Here is a 22512-nt window from a genome sequence, read left to right on the forward strand (position 1 = left end):
TGCCTCTTCTCCCTTTCTCCAGTATCTGTTTTCCTTCCACGCCCCACTGTCGAATGCTGCTTCTGTCCTACCCACTCCACAGGGCAGCAGTGCCTCTTCTCCCCTTCCCCCGTATCTGTTTTCCTTCCCCGCCCCAGTGTAGACTGCTGCTTCTTTCCTGCCCGCTCCACTGGGCAGCAGTACCTCTTCTCCCCTTCCCCAGTATCTGTTTTCCTTCCCCGCCCCACTGTAGACTGCTGCTTCTGTCCTACCCCCTCCACTGGGCAGCAGTGCCTCTTCTCCCCTTCTCCTTTTCCCCAGTATCTGTTTTCCTTCCCCGCCCCACTGTAGTCTTCTGCTTCTGTCCTACCCGCTCCACTGGGCAGCAGTGCCTCTTCTCCCCTTCTCCAGTATCTGTTTTCCTTCCACGCCCCACTGTAGAATGCTGCTTCTGTCCTACCCTCTCCACAGGGCAGCAGTGCCTCTTCTCCCCTTCCCCCGTATCTGTTTTCCTTCCCCGCCCCAGTGTAGACTGCTGCTTCTGTCTTGTCCGCTCCACTGGGCAGCAGTGCCACTTCTCCCCTTCTCGAGTATCTGTTTTCCTTCCCCGCTCCACTGTAGTCTTCTGCTTCTGTCCTGCCCACTCCACTGGGCAGCAGTGCCTCTTCTCCCCTTCCCCAGTATCTGTTTTATTTCCCCCCCCCAGTGTAGACAGCTGCTTCTGTCCTGTCCGCTCCACTGGGCAGCAGTGCCTCTTCTCCCCTTATCGAGTATCTGTTTTCATTCCCCGTCCCACTGTAGACTGCTGCTTCTGTCCAGTCCGCTCCACTGGGCAGCAGTGCCTCTTCTCCCCTTCTCCAGTATCTGTATTACTTCCTCGCCCCACTGTAGTCTTCTGCTTCTGTCCTGCCCGCTCCACTGGGCAGCAGTGCCTCTTCTCCTCTTCTCGAGTATCTGTTTTTCTTCCCCGCCCCACTGCAGAATGCTGCTTCTGTCTCCCGCTCCACTGGGCAGCAGTGCCTCTTCTCCCCTTCTCCCCTTCCGCAGTATCTGTTTTCCTTCCCCGGCCCACAGTAGACTGCAGCTTCTGTCCTGCCCGCTCTACTGGGCAGCAGTGCCTCTTCTCCCCTTCTCGAGTATCTGTTTTCCTTCCCCGCCCCACTGTGGAATGCTGCTTCTGTCCTACCCGCTCCACTGGGCAGCAGTGCCTCTTCAACCCTTCCCCAGTATCTGTTTCCCTTCCCCGCCCCAATGTAGACTGCTGCTTCTGTCCTGCCCGCTCCACTGGGCAGCAGTGCCTCTTCTCCCCTTATCGAGTATCTGTTTTCCTTCCACGCCCCACTGTCGAATGCTGCTTCTGTCCTACCCACTCCACAGGGCAGCAGTGCCTCTTCTTCCCTTCCCCCGTATCTGTTTTCCTTCCCCGCCCCAGTGTAGACTGCTGCTTCTTTCCTGCCCGCTCCACTGGGCAGCAGTACCTCTTCTCCCCTTCCCCAGTATCTGTTTTCCTTCCCCGCCCCACTGTAGACTGCTGCTTCTGTCCTACCAACTCCACTGGGCAGCAGTGCCTCTTCTCCCCTTCTCCCCTACCCCCAGTATCTGTTTTCCTTCCCCGCCCCACTGTAGATTGCTGCTTTTGTCCTGCCCGCTCCACTGGGCAGCAGTGCCTCTTCTCCCCTTCTCGAGTACCTGTTTTCCTTCTCCGCCCCACTGTAGACTGCTGCTTCTGTCCTACCCGCTCCACTGGGCAGCAGTGCCTCTTCTCCCCTTCCCCAGCATCTGTTTTCCTTCCCCGCCCCACTGTAGACTGCTGCTTCTGTCCTGCCCACTCCACTGAGCAGCAGTTCCTCTTCTTCCCTTCTCGAGTATCTGTTTTCCTTCCCCGCCCCACTGTAGAATGCTGCTTCCGTCCTACCCGCTCCACTGGGCAGCAGTGCCTCTTCTCTCCTTCTCGAGTATCTGTTTTCCTTCTCCGCCCCACTCTAGACTGCTGCTTCTGTCCTACCCGCTCCACTGGGCAGCAGTGCCTCCTCTCCCCTTCTCCCCTTCCCCAGTATCTGGTTTCCTTCCCCGCCCCACTGTAGACTGCTGCTTGTGTCCTGCCCGCTCCACTGGGCAGCAGTGCCTCTTCTCCCCTTCTCCAGTATCTGTTTGCCTTCCCCGCCCCACTGTAGACTGCTGCTTCTGTCCTGCCCGCTCCACTGGGCAACAGTGCCTCTTCTCCCCTTCTCCAGTATCTGTTTGCCTTCCCCGCCCCACTGTAGATTGCTGCTTCTGTCCTGCCCGCTCCACTGGGCAGCAGTGCCTCTTCTCCCCTTTACCAGTATCTGTTTTCCTTCCCCGCACCACTGTAGACTGCAGCTTCTGTCCTGCCCGCTTCACTGGGCAGCAGTGCCTCTTCTCCCCTTCTCAATTATCAGTTTTCCTTGCCCTCCCACCGTATACTAGTGCTTCTGTTCGACACAACAACATTGAATCTGGGTGGGAGCAGCTGGGGATCGTGGTCGTGTGTGTGTGAAGTGTAATTACTTGTGTGAATATGTATGCATTTTCCTTTTGAAAGAAGGCTCTGCCAGAAGACTAAATCTGTCACAGTTTTTTCATTGTTTGCAACACAGTGTGACATCTTTACAGTGAGCAGCAATCTGTCCTTTTCATAATATCATTGTTATTCGCTTCTACATCAGATCTGTGAAGGAAAGCCTCTCCACAACATTCAGTGCTACTGCAATGTGTGGCTCTGGTTCAGCATACGTAGCAAACCAGAGAACAGACTCTTTAGTCTGTATAGCCTTAGCCACTTCCCATTAGCAGAAAAGTTCATGATCTGAGGATGCTAGTATATTGTATTAAGGCTGTATATAATACTTAGAACCTTCCCCAAGTTCTGAGCCACCTACATAAAGTGGTCAGGAAAATGATTATGTTTTACAGATGTCTAATGTAATTTTGGAAAGGATGTACAGGATGAGCACTTTTGAGGTTGCTTTTCTGCCATTCAGCATCTCAATGTTGGGGTGATGTGCTCCTTTATGTGGCAGACTTCTGAAGAGAAACAGAATTCAGTCATTCTTCATGCTTCCTTCAGAATACAGCAGACCTCTGAAACATGACAAGTGATTCAAAAAATGCACCGTACAGAAAATACTGTGCAAATATGGACTTACATCATTAGACAAATTTGTCCTTAGACAAATGTGAACTTACATCATTAGACAGTGCACACTATAGGACAGTATTGAAAGTAATGTAAAAAGTGTTTTTGTCTACACTATACTGAGAAATAAGTTGTAGCAGTACATGGTTTAAACACTAAAGTAAACTAAAAAACGTAAAATCCATCTGAACAGGCCTCGAAGGCCCAATGGTACTGACCGACCACAGTGTCCTCCTCAGTCCGTATGCCTCATTGGATACGGATACGGAGGAGTATGTGGTCAGTACACTGCTCTCCTGGCCATTGTCATTTTTTGTGTGTGGAGACACTACTTTCAATCAAGTAGCTCCTCAGTTTGCCTCTCGAAGGCTGAGTGCACCTTGCTTACCATCAGCGCTTGGCAGACCAGACAGTCATCCTTCTGAGTGCTAGCCGAGCCCAACTGTGCTTAACTTCTGTGATCTGACAGCAACTGGTATTACCACTGCATCAAGGTCATTGGTGCTTTACAAACTAGACACTTCGTATTCTAAATATGAGGACAGATCACTACTTAAGTAATAGAAGAGGCACTGAATAATGCGCAGGCATGTAGAAAAAATGAAAATTACTTGAACAGAGTACTTCAACATAACTGAAACGTACACACATACAAATATCACTGTCACTTAGCTAGACAGCAGAGTTATGAGAAAAGAGTGGCTGTATGCCCGCTTGGCATGCTGCTGCTGAATCTTGTGTAAATCCCACTATATTTCATTGAGGCTAGTGCCTGACATATCCAGGTTGTCTCTAGTAGTCATTGGCAAGTAGTAACAACTGCACCTGGAAATTGTACTGTCAATTTAGTGTTTCTTGATTGGTTTTATTTCCTTCTTCTCTAAAGAGTGTGGGGTGTAAAATATATAGTTTACTGTTGATGGACCATTAACATCTTCCTTGTAATTTCATATGTATGAATTCCATTTTAAAATTGCTGTTAGTTACAGTTACAATAAGTGATGGTGTAGGCCTTCTGCAAATCACCACATCTTCTTTCTTTTATTACTCTGGCCTGCTTAAGGTTACTGGTACCTACATGCCATCTTTGTTCTCAAAATACATGCTTGTTTCTTATTCTTCATGAGGAGGTGCTCTAAAAATATACAGGGTGATCAAAAAGTCAGTATAAATGTGAAAACTTAATAAACCACAGTATAATGTAGATAGAGAGGTAAAAATTATACATGCTTGGAATGACATGAGGTTTTATTAGGAAAAAAAAAAAAAAAAAAAAAAAAAGTATTGATAGACGCGTGAAAGATCTCTTGCGTGTGTCGTTTGCTGGTGATCGTGTGCTCAGCCGCCACTTTTGTCATGCTTGGCCTCCCAGGTCCCCAGACCTCGGTCCGTGCAATTATTGGCTTTGGAGTTACCTGAAGTCGCAAATGTATCGTGATCGACCGACATTTCTAGGGATGCTGAAAGACAACATCCGATGCCAATGCCTCACCATAACTCCGGACATGCTTTACAGTGCTGTTCAGAACATTATTCCTCGACTACAGCTATTGTTGAGGAATGATGGTGGACATATTGAGCATTTCCTGTAAAGAACATCATCTTTGCTTTGTGTTACTTTGTTATGCTAATTATTGCTCTTCTGATCAGATAAAACGCCATCTGTCGGACATTTTTTGAATGTTTGTGTTTTTTTGGTTCTAATAAAACCCCATGTCATTCCAAGCATGTGTGTCAATTTGAACCTCTCTATCTACATTGTTCCGTGATTTATTCAGTTTTCAAATTTATACTGGCTTTTTGATCACCCGGTAGATTTGTTTCACAAACACAGGTAAAAATAATAATAAGAGCTGCAAAATTCAACAAGATTATTATTTCACTGACAAGCCAACCATTTCTTTGTATGTATGATGTTTGTCACATGACATCTGATTGCTTTATATTTATGAAATTCTGTGTATCCATATATGAAAATTCAAACTGCTAGCTAATGTGCTGTGTAATGTTGCAGGGATTAGAGGTGGTGAGAAACTTGGTGTGGAACCAATTCTGAAAGCAAAGGATATGTGTGACAGAAATGTTGAGCATCTGGGAATAATGGCATATGCTGCAAATTTTCAATGGATTAAACCACGCCAAAAACCAGGAGATCGTGTCTCAGTTTTGTGTGATCATAACACTACCCGTGTTAACAAAGCAGTAAGTAATGTATTATGTTGTAATGATTCTTGACTATGTTTCATAACACCTGCTGTGCACAAAACTTTTTCCAACATTTCTCCATGTAGAAACATTATTAGTAAATAATAACACATTCCTTCTGTGTGAACTGTTCTTATTTAGTTAACATTTTCATTATATGCTGAAGAGGCAAAGAATCTGGTACACCTTCCTAATGTCGTGTAGCCCCTGCAAGTAAGCAGAAATGCTACAATGTGACATGGCATGGACTCACTAATGTCTGAAGTAGTGCTGGAGGGAAATGACACCATGAATCCTGTAGGCCTGTGTTCTGAACAGCACATTGCAAGGCATTACACATATGCTCAGTAATGTCCATGTCTGCGGTGTGTGGTGGCCATCAGAAGCGTTTAAACTCAGAACAGTGTTCCTGAAGCCACTCCGTAGCAATTCAAGGCGTGTGGGATGTCACATTGTCCTGCTGGAATTGTGCAAGTCCACTGGAATGCACAATGGACATCAATGAATGCAAGTGATCAGACAAGATGCTTACATACATGTCACCTGTCAGAGTCATATCTAGACATATCAGGGGTCCCATATCACTCCAATTGCAGATGCCCCACACCATTAGAGAACCTCCACCAGCTTAACGTTCCCCTACTGACATGCGCACATCAGTCCACTAGATACAATGTGAAATGAGGCTTGTCGAACCATGTAACATGTTTCCAGTCATCAACAGTCCAATGTTGGTGTTGATGGGCCCAGATGAGGCATAAAGCTGTGTGTCATGTAGTCATCAAGGGTATATGAGTAGGCCTTTGGCTGCAAAAGCCCATATCGATGATGTTTCGTTGAATGGTTTGCATGCTGACACTTGTTGGTGGCCCAGCATTGAAATCTGCAACAATTTGTGGAAGGGTTGCAGTTCTGTCATGTTGAACGATTATCTTCAAGTCATCATTGATCCTGTTCTTGCAGGATCTTTTTCCATCTGGAACAACATTGGAGATTTGATGTTTTACCGGATTCCTGATATTCACAGTACACTCATGAAATGGTCATACAGAAAAATCCTCACTTCATCACTACTTCGGAGATGCTGTGTCCCATCGCTTGTGCGACTATAACACCACGTTCAACCTCCCATAAATCTTGATAACCTGTCATTGTACCAGCAGAACTGATCTAACAACTGTGCCAGACAGTTGTTGTCTTATATAGGTGTTGCCAACTGCAGCACCACATTCTGCCTGTTTACATACCTCTGAATTTGAATACCCATGCCTGTACCAATTTTTTTGGCACTTCAGTGTACATTATCCCTCAGTTACTTTTGGTTAGACTTACCATTAATGGACCATTATTATGATAACTCGTAGAGTTACAGTCTTGGCCATATTTTGTTTTATCCCTCATACTTCCTTCCAGTACCAGATTGACAATTCCTCTTCATATAGTCAAGTTGTGCCAAAATTCCTTTTCTCACCAGTTCATTTAAGTATATAGATTTTCTCCATAATCCAAATGTTAATAATTCAGTGGTTCACCAGCATTTGAATTAAATGGTTTGTAATTTACACAGTTTGAAAAATGCAACTTAACAACTGCAAGCAAATACAGAACTTTCTAACAAAGCAAAAATCAGTAACTAGATCAAAAAACCCAAAGAACAAATATAAGCACTTTTAAACTTTAAAAGTCTATGCTTCCCACACAGCCTCGCCATGGTAGAGCGGTGGGTAGACTGCTAGCATCTCTGTGGCTACATGAGGGTTTGTGCAGCAAGCTGAGATTGATACCAGGGTGGTTTGCTCAGTTTCGATACTATTTTGACTGGAAGCCCCTGACGTCGAGGCATTGGATTCCTGATGCTATATGGGGATATCTATTGTAGCAAATGTGCCAGTTTGACCTGCTCCAGCAACGCTTTCAGTGGCTTTTCAGTGCTGATCACATTTTAGTACTTCGAAAGGCCCAAATATGGCAGTTGTAACAGTGGTGCACTGTGTCTGTTCTTAACATGATGTGAGAGCATCTTTTAAGGTCCTTATGTACAAAATCTGGATGCTGGTAAAGGGCATAGCTTGGAAATTTTGAGTTTAAATTGTTGCAGCAGATATGGTAGTTTTGCAGAAAATATGAGTTTTTTCTCCACTGATAGTTGCTGTAATGATAAAATAACGCCAATGGCAGGCGTAATGTTTCTCCATAAACAATCTCTGCTGTTGATTCTCCAATGGTTGGTTTACAAGCTGCGTGGGGGCCCAGTAAGACCAGCAGCAGTGCAGAGGACCAACTGTTTCCAAAGCACAGAAGTGTGACCTTTAATGTTCTATGCCAGCATTCTGCCATCTTGTTGCTTGCAGAATGGTAGCTGGTTGTATGGTGGTGTTGGGAACTGCACAACTGGGACAGTCAAGGAACAGCATTGTCTCCAATTGTCATCCCGGATCTGTTGTGACATGAGTTAGACAGCCAAAATGGAAAATCCTGTGTTTTGAAAAGCTCCTTGCTGTTATGTCTGCTGAGATGTCACTGCTAGGAATCACCTATGTCTATTTAGTGTATCTGTCTACTGGTATAAATATGTAACGGGACCCCTCTGATGGCTGTAGCAAACCCACTACGTTCACGTGGACCTGGGAGAAACACCCTGCTATCTCTGATAATTCTCCAGTTGCCTTCTGTATGTGCCTGGCTGCTTCACACTGCTGACAGGCTACACATGTTCTTGCATACTGGTGACATTCTTTCTTTGTACTGGCCCACACCAGCCTCTCCATCATTGGTTTTTGTGCTGGGTTTGTGTGAGGTTATGGATACTGTCAAAAAATGCTCTTCATAGTATTTCAGACATGAACGGTCTGGGTGTGGGTCTACCACAAAATAATATGATTCTTGAGTTTCTCTTGGAGTATTTGATAATCAAAATATCCACGGGTGTACTGCCAGTCTACCGTGTCCAACGGGCACAATATTTCGGTGATCGTACATGTCACCATCATCAGGTGAACTGACGGTACGGAACGTGCCGGTACGGAGATCCATATGCTATGGCTGCTCAGAGGGAACTGGGTTCGGTCGTGGTGGCGGCCAATCTAAATACCCTCCGCCCGCGGCGTGCTCCCTCCGCTGTTCGCGCCCCGCGCCACGGTCGCGCGGTGGAACAGATTGCGACGGCGTCTGAGATGACGTCGGAGTGATGGCTCTGTCCGCCGTGGTTGTTACAACTGTACGTTTGCTCGATTTACTCTCGATTAACCCAATTGCTGGTTCCAAAGCTTGCTAAGATTATAGCCACAGTCACGGTTTATGAGGTCGTCGTTGGTGCGAATTTTGATGGCCTCTCTAACAACGCTGTCCCAGTATTTTGACGTCTGTACCAGAATCCTTGTGTGTTCGTACTCCATAGTGTGATTTTCCGACAAACAATGTTCGGCGACCGCCGACTTGCCGGGATACATCAGTCGAGTGTGCCTCTGGTGTTCATGGCATCGATCCTCGACGGTACGCATTGTCTGACCAATATACGACTTGCCACATTGACATGGAATCTGGTACACGCTGACCTTCCTCAAACCGAGGTCATCTTTGGTGCTCCCCACCAGTGCACGAGTTTTATTTGGAGGACAAAACACCGTTCCGACCCGGTGTTTCTTCAAAATGCGGGCGATTTTCCCCGAGAGTGCGCCTGTATATGGAATAAACGCTGTGCCTACCTCCTCGCTCGTGATTTCATCCATCTCCACAGGTTGTGCTGTAGTAGTTGGGCGGAGAGCACGTTGAATCTGCCACTCTGAGTACCCATTTTTTCGAAATACAGTTCTCAGATGTTCCAATTCCTGGGGTAGACTCTCTGCGTCAGAGATAGTGCGTGCCCTATGTACTAGAGTTCCTCTGTGAAGGGTGGTGGCAGCTGTCTGTGTGCAAATACAGATCAGTGTGCGTTGTCTTCCGATATACCCCATGACCTAGGGTGCCGTCAGCCCTTCTCTTGACCAAGACGTCAAGAAAAGGTAACTTACCCTCCGTTTCAGTCTCCATAGTGAATTTGATGTTGGGGTGTATGGAGTTTAGATGTGTAAGGAAGTCAAGGAGTTTATCCATACCATGTGGCCAGATGACGAACATGTTGTCCACGTAACGGAAAAAGCAAGTAGGTTTCCATTCGGATGAAGAGAGGGCTTCCTCCTCGAAGTTCTCCATGTATAAATTCACTACCACTGGTGAGAGTGGACTACCCACGGCGACACCCTCCGTTTGTTCATAGTTTTCTCCATTAAAAAGAAAATATGTGGAAGTCAAGACATGCCTAAAAAGTTCAGTGGTCTTCTCATCAAACGTCTGACTAATCAATTCTAGTGACTCTCGCAGGGATACCCTCGTAAAAAAGGAAATGACGCCAAAACTCACATGATATCTGACTCACCCAACCTGAAGCTATCAAGGCGTTTAACAAAATCCACAGAATTATGTGGTTGTTGAGAGAGACATGTTGTCTCAATATGGTGCACCCTGGCATGCAGCACCTTACCAAATTGGCTACTATCTCCCTGTCTGGTTTCAGGTATGATTGAGCTATGGGGTGAGATAGTAATACAGGTAAGCACCTCTGCCTATACTACCTGTGATCACCTCACTGTTCATTTTAATCTCTATCCTAATGGATTTAAATCTCCAGCCTTTGCTGATGAATAAGATCTGCTCCCAATACCAGCTCAACCACATCCGCCAGCATGAACTTCCACTCATAACTTTTTACAGAAACCCAGGTCAGCTATCACTTCACGATCACATTAAGGTGACCTGTCATTGTGTTCTTGCTCTGCTTGTATAGTAGCATATAAGTACTTACATCAGAACTTGAGTCAATCATATAGCAATGGTTTGCTTCTCTGTCTCTTACATACAGCTGGTGCAATAAGGTGAGCAAGCAAGACTTGCTTGGTGCATATCTACTCAGCCTGTCATTAATAACTTGTACAACCTTGAATACTGTGTCTTAATTAACTTTGATTACATGCTGGACTTACCTTCAGTACCTGTGACGTACCTTCATTTATAATCTGGCACCCTTGAGGAAAGTTGTGGCCTGTTGCAATCTACTGCAGGCTGCTGAGGCTGTTTGGGAATCCAGAAAGAGCTGTGCAACTTATGCCCTGATCACCATAATGCCTATGGTACCAGGACACGGGGTCATGTTGCTTCCCTTGTACCATTTATCCATTTTCTCAATTCTGCTGGTACGATGGATGCCTATCTTCATGTTTTTGCCTGGCATGAGTCCACTTATCAATTGTCAATGCTGATAACTGATTATGCTGTGTATCTAATTGGCATTGGGATATTAAACTTCAAAGCTGTGCATTAATGTCTATCTGTCACTTCCTCCTTAATTTCCTACCATATTCCCATCTTCAGGTTTAGTCTGCAGTTTATAATCAATAAATTATGGTCAGAATCCACATCTGCCCCTGGATGTGTCTCATGGTTCAAAATCTAATTTTGAAATATCTGTTGTACCATTATAATTGTACTCTATCTGAAACCTTCCAGTGGCCCCAGGTCTCTTCCGTGTATATGGAATTCTTAAATGATGTGTATATAATTTGTAAACCAAGAGATAGTAATGATTAAATTTTGTTCTGTGCAGAATTCTACTGAACAGCATTCTTTCTCTTTCCATGTTCTACTATTTCCACTTCTCTTCTGTTTCCTACTACTGAATTGAAGTCACCCTTCATAATTAAATTTGCAGCTTCTTTAACTGTCTGAATAATTTCACTATTTGTGGTGGAAGAAGTAAATGCTAGAAAGTGTAATCAATGGTGAAATTCTCACAATTTTTGATTACAGAACTATTGTTTTACTAAAATGAAATAAGAAATGGTAGAGCAATAGTTAGCCCCTGTACATAAAAGAGTGTGAAAAAATTAAATATGAAGAAAAGATAAACTAAAAGTAGTAGTAACATAAAATATGCCTGAAATTACGAAGGACACACCAAGTTGAAGGCAGGCACGATTTAAAGACACTCACATATAGTTTTTGGCCCGAGATGCTGGAGTTGCCGGTCATGTGTGCATGAGGTGTGCATTCTTATATATATATATATATATATATATATATATATATATATATATATATATATATATATATATATATATATATATATATATATATGAATATAATAGAGGGAAACATTCCACGTGGGAAAAATATATCTAAAAAGAAAGATGATGAAACTTACCAAACAAAAGCGCTGGCAGGTCGATAGACACACAAACAAACACAAACATACAACCAATGGTTGCCTCGTCAGGAAAGAGGGAAGGAGAAGGAAAGACAAAAGGATATGGGTTTTAAGGGAGAGGGTAAGGAGTCATTCCAATCCCGGGAGCGGAAAGACTTACCTTAGGGGGAAAAAGGACAGGTATACACTCGCACACACACACATATCCATCCACACATACACAGACACAAGCAGACATTGACAAATGTGTCTGTATGTGTGGATGGATATGTGCGTGTGTGCGAGTGTATACCTGTCCTTTTTTCCCCCTAAGGTAAGTCTTTCCGCTCCCGGGATTGGAATGACTCCTTACCCTCTCCCTTAAAACCCACTTCCTTTCGTCTTCCCCTCTCCTTCCCTCTTTCCTGATGAGGCAACAGTTTGTTGCGAAAGCTTGAATTTTGTGTGTATGTTTGTGTTTGTTTGTGTGTCTATCGACCTGCCAGCGCTTTTGTTCGGTAAGTCATCTCATCTTTGTTTTTATATATAATTTTTCCCACGTGGAATGTTTCCTTCCATCACATATATATATATATATGTATGTATATATATGTGTGTGTGTGAATATGAATGTTAATGTTGTGTGTTTGCTGATGAAGGCTGTGGCTGAAAGCTATATGTGAATGTCTTTTAATTGTGGCTGTCTACAACCTGATGTGTGTACTCTTTATGGTAAGTAGCAATCCATCTTTTCCTGGATTGTTGATATCTTTAAGTTTTATCTAGTAGAAACAAATAAATCTGAAATACCTGATTTTCACTACTTGTATTTCAGTTGCATTTCAAACTTGACTTCCTGTCAACTGATGTGAACCCAAAGGAAGTGACAGCAGAAGTGTTGGGCCCTTCCGGGAAAGTGGAATGCAGACTGACACTGAATCCAAATGGTGGGAAAGGCACATTTGTACCTACTGAAGTAGGAATGCATAAGGTAAATGTCAAATGTGAGATGCTTAAAATGATGATGGTGAACCTTATTGCCAACTGTGTAATGATATTTGAATAATTGAAAATGTTTTGCAAACCACTGCTGTTACTGTAACCTACAATCTTGTTTTGCATTTGCAGCTGATTGTATACAATGAAGGTGAAGTTGTCAGAGGTTGCCCCATAAACATCCGAGCTGCTCCAGAACTTACCAAGATTTCATTCCCAGGAATGGACCCATGTGCTATAGGTTCTATAGTGGAAGTTCTGGTAATTATGAAGTGATGCTTCATGCTTAGAGATGGTCACAGCATTTTTATGCAAGAAAAAGTTTTGTCTAGTGAGATGAAACTTTTTCTTCGTGCGCTGTTGTTGTATATCATTAGATTATTTCTGATTTAGTTATATACTATTATTTGCACAGTAAACTACTGCACTGAGGTAAATTTTTCATTTTTTGTCTACTCATTGTTACCATTGGTGCCCCCCCTCCCCCCACCTCCCCCTCACTGTGGTCTCTGGAGTTCTTATTCTTTACAGAATTCTTATACACTTCTAGAAGTGATGTCCCACAATTCCACATAAACCTCTTGTTTAGCCAATTGTAACATTACTTTGCCAATTGTAGTGAACAGTACTATAGTGTTTACCATTTTCTCTTTAGAAAGTGTAATACTTGACTCACAGTTATGGAGCATGGACTTCAATTGTTTGTGAATCATTCTCGTTACAAATAGTGAGCACACTGCTCTGAAGTATTGTTGTCAGATTGGCTATGAGGAGTATCACAACTGTAGCAGAATCACTCTTCTTAATTTAATCGACAACTGCTAAATGCAGCAGTTCGTTGGTGTCACAGAACACCACTCGCAGCACCGCATACAATACACTCTGCCGTGCTTTAACAACTGGTTTCACAGCAGCTTTGTCATCTTCAGCATGAGAAGACATTCGAGAGTACCTTATGTAATTTCATAGTGCTTGACAAAAGCATAGCCTGCGTAAGGGAGCTCGGTGTTAGTTTAGTGTATTGCGTTTATTTAAGAAAAAAGAAGCACTAATGCCAGATCCGTATGTGCAAAGCGACGCTAATCTCATGGACTTCAGTAAGCTAAAGCCAGGAGCAATGGCCTGGCAGGAGTCAGTGATGGATGTTTTAAGTGGTAAACAATTCATCACTCAACACATTTCTCAGTATTTTGGACTTTGGAGGATATGGAAGTATATCTCTATCATAGGGAGATGGTTGAGTAATCAGTTTCACATTCACTGGAGAGTTCACTGGTAGTCCTTTCTCTTTTTTAGAAACATTCACTTCTGATACACTCCCTCCAAAATTCTCGATTTGATTTTGGGTAATGGAGGCAGTATAGGTGGGGTGGGGCTTGCATGGTCAAATGATCCTGAGAGCTACGCTGGGGGATGAATTTGCTACTAGTAGGGTCTCCAAACCAGACAGGTCAAAGGTGATGATCCAGGTGAAATGGGACAGCCTGGTCCTCCAGGTTGGCAGTTGGGTGTGGGGCCAACACCCCGACACCGTAAAAAAAGATGATTGTTATGAAACACCAAGAAATAGCCTCAGATTTGGCACTGAACAATGGAAACGACTCCAGCAAGTCAAAGGTTAATGCCAGGAGGTTACAGAACAAACATAGAGTGAAGTGTGGCACCTGAAATCTAAAAACACTATTCTCATCTGGAAAAGTGAAGGTCCTTGATGAAGAACTGAATAGGTACAGGCTAGACATAGTGGCTCGGCAAGAAATGAGATGGCACAGAGAAGAAATGCATAAAGAAAAGTGGTATAGCTATGTCTACAGTGGAAATAAAGAAGGTAAACATCAGTTTTGAGTGGGTTTTGGAGTAGCCATCAGAGTAAGGCTGTTAATAAAAGAATGTGGTGGATAAAAATAAAAGGAAAATTCTACAACATAACTCTGGTTTCATTCCATGCACATACAAAAGATAAAGATGACAGGGAAAAAGACAGTTTCTACAAAAACGTAGAATCAGTGTATCAAGATGCACCATCATACGAAGTGAAGATTTTCCTTGGTGATGCCAATGTTAAAGAAGGAAGAGAAGATACTTTGAGACCTTATGCTGGCCTTCACAGTCTGCATGATTCCTCTGCCAACAATGGAATGAGATTAGGCAATCTGGCAGCTTCAAAAAACTTAATAATTATGAGTACCTACTTTCCTCGCAAAGACATTCATAAGATAACATGGAAGTCACCTATCCAAGAGACTCAGAACCAAATAAACCACAGACTTGTGGATGCTAGACAGAGAAGTGCTATCCAGAATGTAAAATCTCAAAGAGGTGTAGAAATAGGATCAGACCATTACCTTGTGGTGACAACCAAACAAGAGAGAATAGAAAGCGGTAACAGCAGGAGAAGAGAAGCAGACCAGAAAATAAATGCAGATCTACTGAAAGAGGACCATATCAGGGAAAGATATGTACTTTAAATTGGAAACAGGATTGCTTCCATTGAAGAAGAAGATGAAAATGATGTTGAAAAGTTTTGGTTGAAAATCAAGATAGGTTTAAAAGATACTGTAAGTGAGGTGCTGAAACCAATGTAGAAAAGGAGGAAGAGCAGAGGATGGTTTAATGATAGGTGTAGAGATGCAGTCACCAAGAGTAAAGCAGCAAAACTGTTGTGGATGGCAAATGAACAGGATGAAAGAACAAAGTTGAGATACATGGAAGCAGCTAGAGAAGCAAGACAAGTCCTTTGAACAGAAAAGTGAGAGTTCATAAATAGTAAAATAAAACTGGCAGAAGATGACCAGACAGTAGGAAATACAAGAGACTTTTACAGGACAGTCAGGTTCTTCAAGAAAGTATACGATCCAAGGATTGACTTAATCAGAGGTCAAGAAGGACGTTCTTCAAGAAAGTATACGATCCAAGGATTGACTTAATCAGAGGTCAAGAAGGACAGATAATCAAAGATGAAATGAAATCTGTGGAGGAATGGAAAAACTACTTCGAAAACCTCCTGAATGTGGATGTAAACACCATGAGTGCTACAACACAAAATGAAGAAGAAGAATCCTATAGAGAAAACAGAGATACTGTACCATTGGTGGGGTATGAACTACCAAGCATGGAAGAGGTAAGAGCAACCATAAAACTGCTGAAGAGGGGGAAGGCGGCAGGAATAGATGGCATACCTTCATAGATGCTGAAGGAGGGAAGAGATACTCTACAAGTGAGGCTATAACACTTAATCTGCTTAATTTGGAAGAAGGAAGGGACCCCAGAAGAACGGAAGGAGTGCGTCATCTGCCCTATAGTAAAGAAAGGAGACCCAATGAGATGTAGCAATTGTAGAGGAATCACACTACTATGTACAGCTTATAAGATCTCGATCATGTTGTAACTGAAGCAACTAACACCACATGTCAAAAAAGTACTGGGATTCCAACAAGCAGGTTTCAGAAAGGAAAAGACCATTTACATACAATGTAGCAAGTGCTAGCAAAGAGCTGGGAATTCTGCAAAAATGTTCACTGCCTTTTGTGGACTCCCAAAAAGCACATGACAGTGTGAACAGACAAGCAATATGGCAAGAACTTGAAAGGGCTCAAGTTCCCAGAAAACTTATAAAACTGACACAGATGTGCACCCAGGAGACAACATGCATGGTGAAAGTAAATGGAAACATATCAAAGAAGTCCAAGGTGAGGAATGGAGTGTGACAAGGAGACTGCCTCTCCCCTCTCCTGTTTAACATGGTACTGGAGAGAGCCCTGAGAAAGGTAGCAAGCCTAGAGACAGCAAAACAGCTGGCAAGAAGAATGGCCTATGCGTATGATGTAGTTTTAATAGCAGAGAAAGAGCAAGACTTGGTTCAGATGACAAGAACTTTAATGGAAGAGGCAATGAGAGCAGGCCTGAAGTTGAATATGGATAAGACAAAATACCTCATAGTTAGCAGAATAAACGATGACAGACACCTGAAGATGGAGGACAAAGTCTTTGAAAGGGTAAAAGACTTTAAAAATCTTGGGGCTATACTCAGTGAAAGAAACGAGATAGACCAGAAAATTACCACATGAATACAAGTAGGAAACAGGTCAAGGTTCGCTCTGGGAAAGCTGTTAAGTCCCGACATCTATCGAGATCCTCAAAGACTGAGATATACAAGACAATAATACAACCTGTTGTCTTATATGGAGCAGAGACCTGGACCATCACCCAAAAGATGGAAAGACACCTCTTGACATTTGAGAGTGCCATCCTCAAACAGATTTTTGAGCCAGTGAAGGACAGAGATGAATGGAGGAGAAGAAAAACCATGAATTGCAGGAGCTTTACAAGTCAATGGACACCGTGGCAGTGATCAAAGGAAGAAGACTGAAGTGGAATGGACACTTAATGTGTCGAGAAGGCAAGATCATCAGGCAGGTAGTGGAGGAAGATATTAGAGGCAAAAGACCACAGGGAAGGCCACGACTCTGATGGATTGATCAGGTCAGAGAGGATATGAGTATGCTGGGGCTGTCTGAAGAAGAATACATGAACCGAGGTGCTGGAGGAGGCTGATTGGTGAGGCCAAAGACCGACTGCAATGTGTGTGATCAACACAGTAAGACAATATAGGTGTCTACCAATATTGTTAGTTGTGTTTTATGAGTTTTCTCAAATCACAATACTGATTAGGTTCACTGTGCAATTTTCTACACTTACTTGACATCTGGATGTGCATTGAATGGGTACCAATATTTCTACAGTTCCCACTCTTTTCCTGATCTGAAAATTAGTGCCTTTTCAGGACCTTTGAATACATGCATTCCAAGGAGAAAACTTAGAAAATAAACTGAAAATTTAAGACAAAATAAAATATTCACAAGTTTGACTTAATATCTTTTTTTATTTAGCAAAACCAATTGAAAGGCATTATGAGCCACTTTAAAATACATAAAATATAACTACATTTAATTTTATATACACAGTATTTCTTTATCTATATACACATTAATCATAAATATATATTCTAATTTACTTTCATATCTTTCAGTGTGGATTTAATTTTAGTGTTTATTCCTGTCACTTCTCCTTTTTTTCCTTGGCTGATCTTATGAAACTGTTTGATTGAAAAATACACACATCAAAAAAAGTCTTGCATCACCCCAGTTCCCAGAACTCCTGGAGATAGACGTTGACTGTGGATATTGTATCACAGTCCCTTTGACTGTTGAGAGATGTCACTAAACCTGCCCAAAGATGTTAACAACCATGCATGAGCCGTGCATGTTAGGCAGAGGGGGTCTGACAGCTGATCAGTTTCAGTCATTCCACCAGAAAGGAGGTAAAGGCTTGTGTTGTCTGTAGTTCATGCCTAGATGGTCAATACTGCGGTTTGATAATGTCCGCATTGTTATTTTGTGCCAGAAAGGGCTCTCAACAAGGGAAGTGTCCAGGCATCTCGGGGTGAACCAAAGAAATTTTGTTCAGACATGGAGGAGATACAGAGAGACAGGAACTGTCGATGACATGCCTCGCTGAGGCTGCACGAGGGACACTACTGCTGTGGATGACCACTACCTATGGATTATGACTCGGAGGAACCCTGACAGAAATGCCACCATTTTGAATAATGCTTTTCATGCAGCCACAGGACATCGTGTTAAGACTCAAACTGTGCACAATAGGCTGCATGATGCGCAACTTCACTCCTGACGTTAATGGCAAGGTCTATCTTTGCAACCATGACACCATGCAGCGTGGTACAGATGAGCCCAACAACATGCTGAATGGGCCGCACAGGATTAGCATAAAGTTCTCTTCACTGATGAGTGTTGCATATGTCTTCAACCAGACAGTCATTGGAGACATGTTTGGAGGCAACCTGCTCAGGCTGAACACCTTAGACACACTTTCCTGAGAGTGCAGCAAGGTGGAGGTTCCCTGCTGTTTTGGGGTGGCATTATGTGGGGCCGACATATGCTGCTGGTGGTCATGGAAGGCGCTGCAACAGCTGTACGATACGTGAATGCCATCCTCTGACTGATAGTGCAACCATATCCGCAGCATATTGATGAGGCATTCATCTTCATGGATGACAATTCGTGCCCCCATTGTGCACATCGTGTGAATGACTTCCTTCAGGATAACATTGCTCGACTAGAATGGCCAGCATGTTCTCCAAACATGAACCCTATCAAACATGCCTGGGATAGATTGAAAAGGGCTATTTATGGATGATGTGACCCACCAGCCACTCTGAGGGATCTATGTCGAATCGCCGTTGAGGAGTGAGACAGTCTGGGCCAACAGTGCCTTGATGAACTTGTGGATAGTATGCCATAACCAATACAGGCATGCATCAATGCAAGAGGATGTGCCACTGGATTTTAGAGATACCGGTGTGTACAGCAATCATGACCACCACCTCTGAAGGCCTCACTGTATTGTGGTACAACAAGTAATGTTAGTTTTCATGAGCAATAAAAATTGCAGAAATGACGTTTATGTTGTTTTCTGTACAGGTTCTGGAACTCTCGGAACTGAGGTGGTGGAAAACTTTTTTTGATGTGTGTATATTTCATATCTCCCATATTTTCAGTTTTTTCTGCCAAATCATCAGTACATTTCTGTACTTCACTAATAGCATCTCCTAATCCCCTCTTTTTGGTTTCCAATCCTTCTGTTTCATCTAACAGTGCTTTTCTTTTAGAACCTTGCATTTCAGATTTTCTCAATTTTTTCCATTCATCAAAATACATTGTACATTTTTGCCTGGTATTAACAGCAGATAAATGAAGTTTGTTGTTCACTTAAAAATTAGCTAATCCCCTAGTACATTTTAGGTGATCAGTTATTACTCTCTCTGGGCCATAAATGTTTCACTTTTCATATTCTCCACTCATGTGTATTTATTTAATGAGAAACCTATTTCTACATCTGCTTGACCATGAGATAAAATCAATAACTTTTTGTTGCCACTGTACAGCTATGAAGAATTTGGAGTCAAGAACTTACTTAAAAAGGATCACATCTTTCCTCTGAAGGATTAACAGCTTTAAAGAGAACATAGTTAGATGATACTTGCTCACTTCACTCACATTCTCTTAATAACTTTAGCCTTTGTAAGGTTTCTTAACACCAATTTTAGTTTAGCATGACAATCAGTGCAATTTAATGCTATTTGCCTTGGATCTAAAGAAGATGAGCTTTGGACCATTAATGACTTAATTAGAGATTTTTCTAGCTTGTTTTTTAACTTATGAAATAAAAAAATTGTGAGAATCAGATCTTAAATTAAAGATATCTTTCTTCGAGACTTTTTCTTAAAAAGTAAGTTTTTTGCTATTAAGTTTTCCAAAAAACCTAAACCAATTTTATGAATTTTTGTATGCGTAGATGCATCTTTGAAATCAGATTTTGGTAGTTTGTTTGCAGATGTCAGTTTACCTTTTTTATTATATTAAAGTTTAAAAAATGGTCAAGAAAAAACCTTCTTAGATCCCAGCAAATAAAAGGTAACATTGGATTACTGTTTTAATACTTTTCTAACAATGGGGTTAACATTCTAGCAAAAGAGAAGAAAAAATTAAATTTCACAGTTGTCAATGCAATTTTGGTGCTTTTTCTATGGTCTCATAAGATTTTGAGCCTGGATTGTTAAATAGCCTGTTTCACATCCTACCACATCTCTTATATCCTCTGTGCTGCTGGAATATTTTCATGTCAATTATGGCTACAAAATTTACATGGCATTTTTGTACTGGATGAAGAGGGAGAATCCTTGAACAGACAGCAAAGTTCTATGGACAAACCATCTAAATTTCACCCTGGTGCTCTGTTTCCTCCTTAAAAGCATTATTCATCACATTCAGGCCACGGCTACCGAAATTAAGGAGCTGTTTATTGAGCTCTTGATTTAATTTCCCTTGAATCCTACCAAAGTGTTTCCAATTAACAGTCGAGTCTTCCACTGAAATCTAAATTAACTTTTGTGAGTTTTATTTGTTAGATCATAAATGCTTTCATAGCATCCCCGGCAGTTTTGTGAGCTAAGAAAGCAGAAGGCAGATGTTGTGTTTCTACTTTATTGTTTACATCATCCCAGTAATGGATGTGTAAATCCATTTGTTTGGCTGTAAAGACTTATTTAATGCTTCATCAAAGCACAGTGTTAAACTGCCCATATTATTAATTTTATCATGCAGTATATTAATGAAATATGGAGCTACTCCAAAGCTGAGCAAGTATGCACACTCAGTTGGTCCACATGAAAACTTTTGCAATGTTGCTGTCTGCAAGCATTTGCTCATAAACATAACTGACATCCTTACAAGAAAAACTATTAGTTACACATGTTATTGCCCATATTATTTCAGCATTTAAGATTGAATTTTAAAAAATGTGTCTTGATAGAGTAGCCACTCATTCTACTGATTCATTAACGTTTTTCTCTTTTTGTTTGGAAATTACAGAATTGGGTGTTTTAGTTTCTTTTTTAGTTTTTTGGTTAAAAAGCTATTTTAATTTCACAACAGCTGTTTCTTTTGCTACCATTAGCATCATAGGTATCTTATCTAAAAAAGAAAATAAAAATGTAATTTTCATTAGCTAACATAAGTATATGCAGTTTTATGGCAATAATGTTAAAATTGGTTACACATTTACTATTATGGCTCTTTCTGAAAGATCATATAGTTCGATGATTTCATCAAATTTTTATAACACACCACAACTTCTCAAACCCAGACTTAAGCCAATGTTCATGTGGTCCAATTATTACAAATTCCTCCGTGCAATGCTGCGGAATTAATAAATAAAATTTTGTACAGTCCGTAAATGAAGGCAATGAGATTTATCCCCCCCTCCCCCGACATAAATTTTTTTTGTCTTAGTTTCCAGTAGTTTCATCTTCTAGGAGCGCAGTTCTTGCATCATGTGAACCAACTGTGTTCTTCTTGGCTCTTGGTTGCTGCCAATCAGGTATATTGTGTGCACTGCTTCAGAGTCAAATGATTTGTGCTGTTTTCACAGTTTTTGTGGCTCAGTATCTTGGTATCAAATTTTGCTGTTGAGGTGCACCTGATTAATCAAAAGTACTCAGGAAACTGTTTGTTTTGAGCCCTAATTTTAGACGTAGCAGGTTATTAAGTGTGGCATCAGAACCCTTACCGCATGCCCATTGGACAAGGTGTAGTCCACACCTGCACCTCTCATGGTGAAGCAGTGTGTGCTGAAGCTTTGTATATTTTGCTTGCTAAAAGGCACGCTAATGCAGTGGTCATATTAACGGCTTTGTAATTTTATCTTGCAATTATCCAATATGCCTGTGATACAATTTCCAAGATTTTTTCAAGTTTCTTTACTTCTAGAACTGTGCCAACCATTATTTCATGCATGTATGAATGTAGTGCAATAATTCCTTTTCATTTAGTCAGAACACGTAGTCAGTCCAAGAACAATAGTCAATATGAGCAATGCTAATCCATCCACACAGCAGAATATTTAGCATGCTAAGCCACAAAGTAATCGCCATTGGGGTGATAGCTGCTATGCAGCCTCAATATTTGTGATGGTAGCTGGTAACATTTGCATGTTTCATATGATTTCGTGAAGCTTTATGATGATAGATGCAGGTGTGGCTGCAGCATTAAAAGTCTTAGAGCAAATGAACCTTACATCTAACCACAAAGTCATGGTGATTTGTAGGTTTTGAGACAAAAAAATGGTTATATGCCAAAAGTAAAACAGTTTTTATGGTATCTCTTAATGTGAGTTCGAAATATTTTGCTTGCAGTCGATTGTTTGCCAGTTCGTTTACATTCTTGCATTAATGAGAACAATGGCAAAGAAAGAAAAATGTATTTCTATCTAATCTTTCTGTCAGAAAACTGCAGAAAAGAAACATGCATCTTCCAGAAAAAAATACAAATGATCCCTTTAAATGTTCAGATATCTTTTTTTTTTTTTTTTTAAAAAAAAA

General features: G+C 41.8%; 1 protein-coding gene across 1 annotated transcript in view; it reads left to right on the forward strand.

Moving 5' to 3' along the window:
- LOC126456767 (filamin-A) overlaps positions 1-22512 on the forward strand; it is an 885319-nt gene that overhangs the window by 268363 nt on the left and 594444 nt on the right. Inside the window, exons 6-8 of the mRNA XM_050092525.1 lie at positions 5151-5338; positions 12394-12549; positions 12687-12815. Coding sequence (XP_049948482.1) covers positions 5151-5338; positions 12394-12549; positions 12687-12815 — 473 coding nt within the window. The remainder of the gene's footprint in view (positions 1-5150; positions 5339-12393; positions 12550-12686; positions 12816-22512) is intronic.

This window comes from Schistocerca serialis, chromosome 2, assembly GCF_023864345.2.
Source record: "Schistocerca serialis cubense isolate TAMUIC-IGC-003099 chromosome 2, iqSchSeri2.2, whole genome shotgun sequence".
NCBI lineage: Eukaryota > Metazoa > Arthropoda > Insecta > Orthoptera > Acrididae > Schistocerca > Schistocerca serialis.